This window comes from Panthera uncia (assembly GCF_023721935.1).
Source record: "Panthera uncia isolate 11264 chromosome A3 unlocalized genomic scaffold, Puncia_PCG_1.0 HiC_scaffold_11, whole genome shotgun sequence".
NCBI lineage: Eukaryota > Metazoa > Chordata > Mammalia > Carnivora > Felidae > Panthera > Panthera uncia.
In genome coordinates, this window is record NW_026057578.1 from 72069796 (window position 1) to 72082436 (window position 12641).

The window sequence follows — 12641 nt, forward strand, 5'->3', positions numbered from 1 at the left end:
CTTTACACTGGTAAACAATAGTGCATCAATCTAGGACAGTTTCGGACTCCCCAGTGTCATGCAGGGGAAATGGTGAATTTGGAATGGGTGGCAGTAGGCACTAGTATGCAAACTTGCCATTTTTAAGTCTGGGACATTTAGAAGTCATGAATTTGTTATTTAGGGAGTGCTTACATTAGTCCTTCCACCTCCCTTATGATATACTTCTTAAATATGAGAACTGTAACTACTCTCTAATATGTAGCCTACATCTGTATGTATCCAGAACCAAGCAAGCATAGTCCTTAGACTGAAAAATAAGCAGGCTGTGGCTACCAGACAGATGACAGGACTTTCCTCACTCTGCCTTCCAATACTCACAGCCCAACCCATGTCCACCAGACCCAGCAAAAGTAGCTTGATCTTCATAAATAGGCAGACACTGTTTTAGTTCCCTTTACTGGACCAGTGACTCTTCCCCAGCTGACTACTAACGGCTCACAGCTGTTGCCTTCCCCAGAGAACAGCCTTCCCCAGCTGTTGCCCTAAGCTGACTAGCTACCTTGCCCAGAAAATTATGCTTATCTTTCAACCCCCCAGTAGTGTAGAGCTGACAACTGATTAGTAAAGAATAAAAAGGTCAGTACCATAATTGAAAAAGAAGCAAGTCTGGCAGGATTTATGTTCCATAGTCCTCCCCCTGTAATACTAGCTAATACTAGATTTTAACCTGAGTTCACATCGTAGCTTGGTTCTTTCCGCTTCCCTATCCCATCTCACTCCTTCACTTATAATATTTCTCGAGGAGTAGTCTATCAGTAAATGATATGCACTCAAATCCAATTATCACGCTCTCTTTAAGGGAATAGGGAACCTGAGGGCCAAATATATTCCTCTCTGCCTTGTTGTGTAACAACAATCTTACCTTTTCATGATAACCAAAGTTGACTATGACTCACAGAACCTAAATTTGCAGGCATGAGAATTTTATGTGTCATCCTGACTGGCTCATAGAGTGCCCAGATATTTAGTCATATATTATTCTGTGTGAGTCCGTGAGGATGTATTTGAAAGAGAGTAACATTTGAATCAGTAGACTGAATAAAGCAGATTGCTGTGAATGTGGATAGCTCTCATCCCATCAGTTGATGGCCTGGAGGGTACAAAAAAGGCTGACCCTCTTTCATATAAAGCGGAACTCCTCCTGCCTGACCGCTTAGCTGGGACAGTCTTTTCCTACCTTTGGACTCAAAAAGAAACATTGGCTCTTCTTGGGTCTTGAGCAGCCTGAAACTTACACCATTGGCAGCTTTCTTGGGTCTCTAGCTTGCTGACTGTGGATCTTAAGACTTATCAGCCTCCATATTCACAGGAGCCAATTTCTTCATGGGTGTGTGTATGTATATATATCCTATTGATTCTGTTTCTCTAGAGAACCTTGATTCCACAAAGTGGGTTACTGGGGAATCAGCTGAGCAGAGCCACTCTTTTATCTCCCAGACCCAAGTATTCTACGTACTGGAGATATACTATACAATCATCACTAGTTTAAAGTGTACATTCCATCCTGAAGGATGTTACTAGGTCTTCAAAAGATGGAGCGACAAGCTGGCATCACCTGGACACAACCTGAACCATTCATGAACCAAGTTTGGGTTTTTTTCTTCCTTGCCTGCTGGTCTTAGGTCACCCCCACCCTTGCATGAGGCTTTAGGTGTGAGCTGTGGAAGTTGTGTTGGTCAGTTGGTGGTAGTTGACATGAGTTCTGGGCCACCTATTCCTGAAGCTAACTTGTGTACTCTGGATCTGCTTGAGCACTATCTTCACTGTACCTGATTTTAGATGGACTCTCTGAGCCCACCTGACCTCATGACTTGGTGTTTCTGTCAGAATCCAGTTCATGATAAGCTGTTCTAATTCTAAAGTCATTGGTGTTCCCTGGATAAACACTCCAACTTTAGGGGGGACTCAGTAGGCACTTTTGGAATCTTAAGTGCCTACTTTGGAATCTTAAGTATATGGTTACTTGTTACAGGTGGTAGATGATCTACTGGGATATTGCTGGGTAGTCCCGGGCCAGTTAAAAACTATTAGTGGGTAAATCAATAATCATGGTTTGATAAAGGCATGGAAACGACAGTCATCCTACCAGACAAGCCATTAAGACCAATAAAGTGCGAAGAATATAAAATGGATGATAGAGAAAGATGAGTAATAATTAATGTGGATGAATCTCAAAATAATTAGAGCAAAAGAGGCAGAGCAAGAAAAAAAAGAATACATAATGTATAATTCCATTTATATAAAATTCTAGAAAATGAAACCTCATCTAAGGTGACAGAAAGCAGATCAGTGGTTACCTGGAAATGGTGGTGGGGGTTGGAATGAGGTGGATTATCTTGACTGTGGTGATGATTTCATGGATGTATACATATGTCAAAACTTGTCAAACTGTACACTATAAATATGTGCAATTTATAATGTCAGTTATATCCCCATAATGCTTTCTAAAAACTCATCATATTGTACACTTTAAATATGTAGAGATTATTATACATAAATTCTATCTCCATAAAGGTGTAAAAACCAAATTATAGCCCTATGATCAATTGTCATGACAAGGGCTATATATAGTTCATTCTACTAACCCTTCTAAGTTTCCCCCAGAATTTTAACCACAGAATCCTAGAGAAGTTGTGCCTAGATGGAATGAAATTAAAGTGAGAAGAAAATACATTTGTGTTGTGCAAATGGTTGACTACAGTAGATGCTGATTTAATGTTCTGCCCGGATCCTCATTACTGAGACAGCATACCCTTCCCCTCTGGGTGCTGGCTGTCAGTGGCTCACATGTCCCTCCCTTCTGTAGCAAATTGCCCTTTGCTGATGGGAGCCACCAGGCCTAGGAAGTTATGCCCCATCCAGGCAGCCTATAGCCCTAATAGAGACTAACAGAGAGGTACAAAAGACTGATCCCTTGCCTCAAAGGGGGCAGCTCTTTGGTGTGGTTTATGCTCCAGAGCCATCCCTCTACAAATAAGACCAAGATTAGAACTTGCCTAAGATCACAACCTTTCTTGGTTTCCCGAACATACACACACTCTTTCCTATTTTGCTTCACTCACTCCCTTATAAGGTTTTCTTGAGAAGCCCACCTTCTATCAATCATGTCTGAGGCTTTGGTTATAGGAATCCAAACTAAGGGAGCTCTAGTACAAATCTGCCTACCTATACTGAAATCCAACTCCAAGAAGCATTTCCTGCCTGTCCTTGCTGGTGTATATGTTCTTTTTTATTTTTTTTTAATGTTTATTTATTTATTTTGAAAGAGAGAGAGACAAAGAGAGGGATGGGGAGGGGCAGAGAGAAAGGGAGAGAGAATCTCAAGTAGGCTCCACACTAACCATGGAGCCCAACACCAGGATCAGTCCCATGAACCAGGATGTCATGACCTGAGCCAAGATCAAAAGAGTTGGATGCTTAATGGACTGAGCCACCCAGGCGCCCCTGGTTTATATATTCTAAATGCATCATGGGTCCACATCCATCCTGCTTATAAGTTTTCTCCTAGGTATATCCTTCACATGTAACCATAACCTCTCTGGATCCAAGTTCCTGCCTATCCCTCTCAGTAGCATGATACTGATAAATCCTTTTCTGTCCTGACTGATGAATTCATGGGTCATGAATCATCCCATGAACCACTATTACTCAACTCCTAATCTGGGTTTATGTGACTAGGCCCCGTTACTCCATGAATGCTTAGTAAATCGTCTCTGAAGGATTAATTGTTCAGGATAATGTGCTGATAAAAAACTACTGAAATCTTGAGAACAACCTCATTAACCATATATCAAAATTAAGTCAAAAGCTTAATTTTGCTTACCTTTCCTGAGTGACCCAGTTGATAACTAAATCTAAACGTTTTTCAGATAATCCACATTGGATTCCTTCCAGGGTCAGTTCTGCATCAATAGGTCGTCTGCATGCATGACTTGTGCTAAAGATGGCTTCAAAAAATAAGAGTAATGGAAAAGGCTTTCCTCTAATTTTTCCAACAGCTACAGAGAGAAGAAAAGTTTTGAGTTGAATACTTTAAGTAACAGTTTGCTTTTTCTTACTTCATATTATTACTTTCATCTCTTTGCATTTTCAAAAAATTTCAGTCTACAATTATGTACTGATAATGTTTAACTAATGCTTATGGATTAAACTTTCATTGTGGGTAATAACTAAATATTATATGCTATATGAAAACAGAGGCAGAGATTAGAATGATGTGTCTCCAACCGAGGAATGCCAAAAGTTGCCAATAGCCACCTAGAAGGTAGGAGAGAAATATGCAATGTAATCTCCCTAAGAGCCTCCACATGGAACTTTTAAAAGTTCAAAGAATATACCACCAGCAGACCACTGTAAGAGATGTTAAAAGTAGTCTTTCAAGCAGAAGGAAAATAATACCAGATAGAAATATGAATCTACACGAAGGAATAAAGACCAGAAATGGTATATCCTATGAATATAAGTATTTAGAAGCATACTGTTTTATATAATACATAAAGTGGTATAACATCACATAAGGGTAGAGTATGAGAAGTAAAAGTTATGATCTATAAACCTTAAAGCAACAACCAAAATAAAACAACAAGGAGTTACAGCTTATAATGAGCAAAGGATAAAAATGGAATCATGAAAAAATTCAACTAATCCAAAAGAAGGCAGAAAAAGAGGGAAAAACAGTAACAAAGAAGAGATAAGAAAAATAGAAAACAAATAAAACTCAACCATGTCAACAATCACATTAAATATAAGTGATCTAAACACTCCAATTGAAAGGCAAAGATTGTCACAGTGTATAAAAAAAGTAGAATCCAAGTATATGTTGCCTAGAAGACACTGACTTTATTTATTGGTCTGTTTATTTTTATTTCAAGTTATTATTTTAAATTCTAGTTAGTTAACACATATGGTAAAAATGGTTTCAGGTGTAGAATTTAGTGATTCATCACTTACAAATAACACCCAGTGCTTATCACAAGAAGTGCCCTCCTTAATACCCATCACCCATTTAGCCCATCCCCTGCCCACCTCCCTCCAACAACCCTCAGTTTGTTCTCTATAGTAAAGAGTCTCATGGTTTGCTTCCCTCTCTTTTTTATCCCTTCCCCCATGTTCATCTGTTTTATTTCTTAAATTCCACATGAGTGAAATCATATGGTATTTTTCTTATTTCACTTAGCATGATACACTTTAGCTCCATCCACATCACTGCAAATGGCAAGATTCCATTCTTTTTGATAGCTGAGTAATATTCAACTGTGTATGTATATACCACATCAGTTGATGGACATTTGGGCTCTTTCCATAGTTTGGCTATTGTTGATAATGCGGTTATAAACATTGGGGTGCATGTAGAAGACAATGACTTTAAATACAAAGATACAAATAGATCAAAAGTAAGAATATGGGAAAAAATATACCATGCTAATACTAATCAAAAGAAACATGGAGTCACATTTCTATTTTCAAAACCTACTACAAAGCTACAGTAATCAAAATAGTATGATACTGACATAGGATGGATATCTAGAGAAATATAACAGAATTAAGAGTCCAGAAATAAACTCTAAACATTTATGGTCAATTGATTTTTGACAAAGGGGCCAAACAATTCAGTGGATACAGAACAGTCTTTTCAACAAATGGTGCTGGGATAACTAGATATCTATATGCAAAAGGATGAATCCGGACCATTATCTCACACCATACACAAAAATTAACTCAAAGTAGATCACAGACCTAAATGCATAAAACTCTTAGAAGAAAACACATGATCCTAAGCTAGGCAAAGATTTCTTAGATACAACAACAAAAGCACAGCCACAGAAGAGAAGAGGGTAAATTAGTCCCCATCAAAATTAAAAACTTTTGTGCTTCAAAAGCCACCATTAAGAAAGTGAAAAGAAAATCCACAGATTGGAAGAACATATTTGCACATCATCTGTCTGATATGAGATTTTTATCCAGAATATAAAAAGAACTCTCACAACTCAATAATAAAAACACAAATAACATAATTTTAAAATGGGCAAACAGTAGACATTTCTCCAAAGATAAATAAATGGCCAATAGGCACATGAAAAGATGCCAACACTGTTAGTCATTACAGATATGCAAATCAAAACCACAATCAGAGGGGCGCCTGCCTGGCTCAGTCAGTTTAGCGTCTGACTTCAGCATCAGGTCAGCTCAGGTCTCACACCCCATGAGTTCAAGCCCCGCGTCGGGCTCTGTGCTGACAGCTCAGAGCCTGGAGCCCGCTTCAGATTCTGTGTCTCCCCCTCTCTCTGCCCCTCCCCTGCTCATGCTCTGTCTCAAAAATAAATTTAAAAAAAAAATTAAAAAAAAATTAAAAAAAAACCACAATGAGAACACTTATCTTGATGAGCATTGAGTAATACACAGAATTTTTGAATCATTATATTGTACACTCAAAATTAATATATAACAATTTTGTTAACTATCTGGAATTAATTTTTTTTAATTAAACAAATAAATCCACAATAAGATACTTCACATGGTTTAGCAAGGCTATAATCAAAAAGACAGACATTAATAAGTGCTGGTAAGGATGTGAAGAAATTGAAATCCTCATATATTGTTGATAGGAATGAAAAATAGTGCAAATACTTTAGCAGTTCCTAAAAGCATTAACACAAAGTTACCATAGAGCCATCCATTCCCCTCCTAGGAATTTACCCAAGAGAAATAAAAACAAATGTCTACATAAAAATTTGTACACAAATATTCATAGCTGCATTATTCATAATAGCCAAAAAGTAAAAACAACCCAAATTACTATCAACTGCCAAATGGATGAACAAAATGCAGTATATAACCTGCAAATGGAATATTCATGTTCAGCAAGAACGAACCTCAAAAACATTATGCTAAGGGAAAGAAGTCAATCACAAAAAAACATGTTTTGCAAGATCCTATTAATATGAAAGGTCCAGAATAAGGAAATCCATACAGACAGCAAGTGGATTAGTGGTTACCTAGGGTTTGGAGAGGGAGCAGGAGGTAGAAAATGAGGAGTTAACGGTTCAAAATTTATTTTTGGAAGGATGAAAATGTTCTCAAATTAAGTTATGGCAATGTTACACAACTCTGTAGTTATAGTAAAATTATTCAAAAACATGGGAGTTTTCTCCAGGAACACAGTAAGTTATATTAATAGGCTAAAGGACAAAAACCACACAATCATTTCAATAAATGTAAAAAAAGTATTTAGCAAATCTAACATTCATCCCTGATAAAATTCTCACCAACCATAGAGAGGAATTTCATCAACCTTGAAAAATCTACAGCTAATATGATGAAAAGCTAAATACTTTATCTCTAAGATCAAAAACAAGGCAATAATATCTGCTCTCACCACTTCTATTCAACACTAATGGAAGAGCCAGTGCAATAAGGCAAGTAAAAGAAATAATAGGCATCCATACTGGAAAGGAAGAAGTAGAACTCTTTCTTAACTGATGACATGATTATCTATGTAGAAATTCTAGGAATATACGATAAAAGTATTAGAACTAATAAATAAGTTTAAAGATGTCACAGAATACATGATCAATACACAAAAGTCAATTGTATTTCTATATACTAGCAACAAACAACTTTGGAATGTGAAATAAAAATTATAATAATATAAAAAATATAAAATATTTAAAAATAAATCTGACAAAAGATGTACAAGACCTAAACACAGATTAAAAAATCACGTAATTCTTTTTGTTCCTGTGTCCCTTACAAAACTACAAAGGCTCTATGGTAGAAACCTCTTCTGTCATTACATTTAGGCTTTGGCTACTTTTATAAACACCAATTTAAACCTCAGACTTATAAAATTAAGTTTAATACCCAAAATGCAGAATGTCATCATTCACTTCTGCATGGTAACATGACCTCATAATCAGTTATCATATTGTAAATAATTGTTGGAATGGTTTCTTGACTTTGAGTTCACTGAATAAAAACTATAAAATTACACTGTTACATCTACTAGGATAAAATATTGAAAACTGTGCATGCAAAAATATAAGATGGGCCATTTACACACAATTCACAATCAAGCAATCTCTGTAAATAGATATGATCATATGCATTATGTATATGGCAACAAATTTTTTGTGTTCTGATAAACATAAAAGTACATTTTTTTCAAACTGTTGAATTTAAAGGGTTTTTTGGGAAATTTTTATGAAAAACAATCTGTATATATTTGACATCAAAAATTTCCATTTAAAATGAAAATAATTAGAAAAATTATCTGCATCTATAAGCTCCATTGAGTATATCTCTCCTGTATTTATACCTCCGTATTTCCTTCTGAGCGTCTCATCTTTTAAAAACACAGTTTAGTTTTAAAATAAAAGGATTTAAAAAAAATTTTTTTTTAACATTTATTCATTTTTAAGACAGAGTGTGAGCAGGGGAGGGGCAGAGAGAGAGGGAGACACCGAATCTGAAGCAGGCTCCAGGCTCTGAGCTGTCAGCACAGAGCCTGACACAGGGCTCAAACTCAAGAACCGTGAGATCATGACCTGAGCCGAAGTCAGAAGCTTAACCAACTGAGCCACCAAGACACCCCTAAAAGGACTTTTTTAATTCTGAGCAATACTCAGTTAAGTGCCACCTGTCTAATATTGGTGAATTTCTCTTTTTTTTCTTAATATTGGTGAATTTCTCAGCATAAGATCCACATGCCTAGAAAAGTAATAAAAGTTGGCTGTTTTCCAATTTTGCTGGTAATTACACCTATTTTGGGTATTAATTGCAAGCTTTGATTTCTACTAAAACTTATAACCCATACTTTGAACAGATCCAGTCAAGGGGAGAAGAGAAAAAAACCTTAGGAATGTACTAATATCACTTTTGACTTCACCAATTTCAGAACACATCTGAAGAAAGAGTACCTGGGTATTTGTAAGACGCCTGACTTTTTTTTTTTTTTTTTTTTTTTAATTTTAGAGAGAGAAAGTGCAAGTGGGGGAGAGGGGCAGAGAGAGAAAGAGAGAGAGAGAAAGAATCTCAAACAGCCTCCATATTCAACACAGAGCCTGATGCAGGGTCATCCCATGACCCTGGGATCAAGACCCGAACTGAAATCAAGAGTCGGACACTCAACCGATTGAGCCACCCAGGCGCCCCATGGATATCTGAAAATTTTTAAGTAAAATACTAAAATTTTCAATGTTAAAAAAAGACCTGAAAACTGAAAATTACAAAATACTGATGAAAGAAAGTTTTGAAGACTAAATAAACGGAGACATATACCAAGTTTATGGGTTCATTGAACCAAATAACCAATATTGTTCAGTGTCTATTCTCCTGAAATTGATCTATAGATTAAATGCAATCCCCAACAAATTTTTTGTGAAGTTTACAATCTGATTCTAAATATTTAAATAGAAATATGAAAGAACCAGAATAGCCAAATTAAATTTGATAAAGAAAAACAGAAGTTAAAGTCTAACACTCTCTGTGACTTCAACACTTACTATAAAGCAATAGTAATCAAGACAGTGTAGTATTAGCATCAAGATAAACAAATAGATCAACAAAACAGATTAGACCTAAAAGTATACAAACAATTGATTTTCAACAAAGGTATGAAAGCAATTACATGGAAAAAGTCAACTATCCGGGAACAATTGGATAGTTATAGGCCAAAAAAATACTTTGACCCATATGTTACATCACATATTAAAATTAACTCAAACTTAATCATAATGTAAACCTAAAACCATAAAATCCTTACCAAAAAAAATAATAATAGGAGTTAAAAGCTGAAGATTAGACACAGATTTCTTATGTATAACACTAAAGGCATGATCCATAAAAGAAAAAAAATTCACAAATTGGATTTCAACAAAATGTAATACTTCTCTTAGGAGGCACCTGGATGGCTCACTCAGTTAAGCATACATACAACTCTTGATTTCTGCTCAGGTCATGATCTCACTATTCGTATGATTGAGCCCCATGTCCAGCTCTGCACTGACAGTGTAGAGCCTGCTTGGGATTTTCTCTCTCCCTCTCTCTGCCCCTCCCCTACTCCTGTTCTCTCCCTCTCTCTCTCTTTCATGTGTGCACGTGTGCTCTCTCTCAAAAATAAATAAATCAACTTAAAAAAACAACTTGTCTTAAAAAGATACTTCCAAGAGACTGAACAAACCACAGACTGGGAGAAAATATTTTTAAATCATATATCTGATAAAGGATTTGTATTCACCCAATGGAATACTACTCAATAATAAAAAGGAATGAACTATTGATAGACACAACACATGGATGAATTTCAAAATAATAATGCTGAATGTAAGAAGTCAGTCAAAAAGATCACATACTATTGTAATTCCATTTATATAAAATTCTAGGAAATGCAAATTAATCTACAGTGACTGAAAGCAGACTAACAGCTGCCACTAAGAGGAAGTGGACAGATAGAAGGAGATGGGAGGGGTGAGGATGAATCAGAGAGAGGGATAGCTGAGGGCAATGAGGGAACTTTTGGGTGATACAAATGTCAAAACTTATCAAATTGTGTACTATAAATATGTACAATGTGTTGTGTATATGTCAATTTATAACAACAAAGCTGTCTTAAAAGGAATTAGAGCAAATTTGACAAAATATTAACATTTACTAAATCTTGATAGTGAGTACATGGCTGTTGCATATTTCTTCATACTTTTCTGTATACTTGAAATATTTCCTCATTTAATGTAGAAAAACTAATCATATTCTTCAATGTGACAGCTAAAAAAACTGAGTAAATGGAAGAGATAGGGCTGGAAGCCTAGCTTTTTAGTCCCCACTTCAATACTCTTTCCATTCTATCAGGGTAAAAAAGTACAATTTGCAAACATACATAAGGTTCAAAGAAAAGTGCTTACCCTTAAATTTATTCACTGTCCCAATGTTTTGAAGAATTCTTCTAGGACTGTGTGCTGCAAAACAAGCTGCCTTTTCATATTCACCAAGCAACATTAATTCATTGAACCTACAATCATTGAATTTTGTTATATATTATAATAAATAGTACACACAAAAAAGAAATGATTAGAAATATCTATAACAGACTAAACACAGTAATATAGAAAAACTATAACTACGTTCATTCATTCTGAAAGATGCCCTTTCACTTCTTTCTGTAATATTCTGTCATGTTTTACAGCCTTTGAACCTTACCCTGTACTTTATTCCTATAGTACTTATTGCAAGACACAGAAAATGGAAAAAACTTGAACTGAATTAAAATGGGCTCAGATTTTTTTCTCTCGTGTTGTCTCTAGACGAAGAGATATTGGGAAAAGAAGGGCAATCTGCTTAGAGACTCAACGTAGGGGAAATAGTAATTGAAACACAATAGCTGCAGAACTGGAGATCAAGAGGTGAAGCTTATGTTGCTCTGCCACGAATCAGACTCCCAATTAAATATGAGACTAACACAAGAAGAAAAAATAATAGTTCAGATAACTTAAGCCTCTACTCCTCTTCCTAGGGTAAAATGTCTTCAAACCAATCCTTACCCCACAATTAACAAAACTATGGCAAACAGGATTTACAGTGTTGCAAATGAATTTGAAACCCTAGAGGAGAAAGACCAAAGTAATACTAATGAGCAAAATACATAAAACTTTTAGCCTCAACAAAGTTTCTTCCCTCATGTCTAAAGCTGGTAGACTTGAAAAAGCATACAGTGTAAGGAAATAAAACAGGCTTTGGTGCTGTCCCAAAATGATCTTTGCCCCTTCTTTGTACCACATCAATAGAACAATTAAAAATTATTTAGCATATGAAACTAGGAATATTACATATGTTCCTTACATACTGGCCTTACAGGCTATGAATTAACCTCTTAAAGAATAAAGTCTTAGATCTCCTTAAGCCTCTATTATGCACTATATAATAACTTAAGTATGAGGGAGAAATATACCTTTTTAAAACATCACAGGATGGAAATGATGAAGGAAAAAAATGACTAAATTGGTTAGGATAATCTGACTCAAGAAGACATTCTCAAAAAATTTTTGTAACATCAGACTTATTGTTAGGAAATGCAAAAAAAAAAAAAATACAGTATACATAAAAATTTAAACCAACACTCAAGTCACCTATATCCTCTGAAAAATTTCCTAGACTACCAACCTAATATTTTTTACATAAAGAATTTTTTAAATTCTAGTTTATTTTCTAATTTGTTTAGTAGAGTAAAACTGTAAAAATACAAAATCTAGAGACTATAACTCATCAAGATGCTAAATAAGTGCTATACATTTAATAAATATTAAGTATTTACTTAATAAATAAATAAATATTAAATAAACGTGATAACATTTTCACAAGGAAAACCAAAGCTTTTAAAATAATTTGTCTTTCATAGGGTGCCTGGGTGGCTCATTTAGAAGAGCATACAACTCTTGATCTTGGGTCGTGAGTTCAAGCCCCATGTTGGATGTAGAGATTACTTAAATGTTTTTAAAATTATTTATTTATTTAATATTTGCCTTTCAATGTAGGAAAGCAAAATTTCAGCTTCTTTTGCCTTGCCTGGATCATCTTCAAGCAGTTCCTCAATAATGCCTTGGTCACCT

The 12641-nt window shown here is 35.4% G+C and overlaps 1 protein-coding gene across 7 annotated transcripts in view; it reads right to left on the reverse strand.

Moving 5' to 3' along the window:
• Positions 1–12641, reverse strand: part of CLHC1 (clathrin heavy chain linker domain containing 1) — a 40264-nt gene that overhangs the window by 11779 nt on the left and 15844 nt on the right. For all 7 annotated transcript variants that reach the window (XM_049651476.1, XM_049651477.1, XM_049651482.1 and 4 more), the window contains 3 exons: positions 12555–12639; positions 10941–11047; positions 3866–4040 (listed from right to left, as the gene is read on the reverse strand). In XM_049651476.1, coding sequence (XP_049507433.1) covers positions 3866–4040; positions 10941–11047; positions 12555–12639 — 367 coding nt within the window. The remainder of the gene's footprint in view (positions 1–3865; positions 4041–10940; positions 11048–12554; positions 12640–12641) is intronic.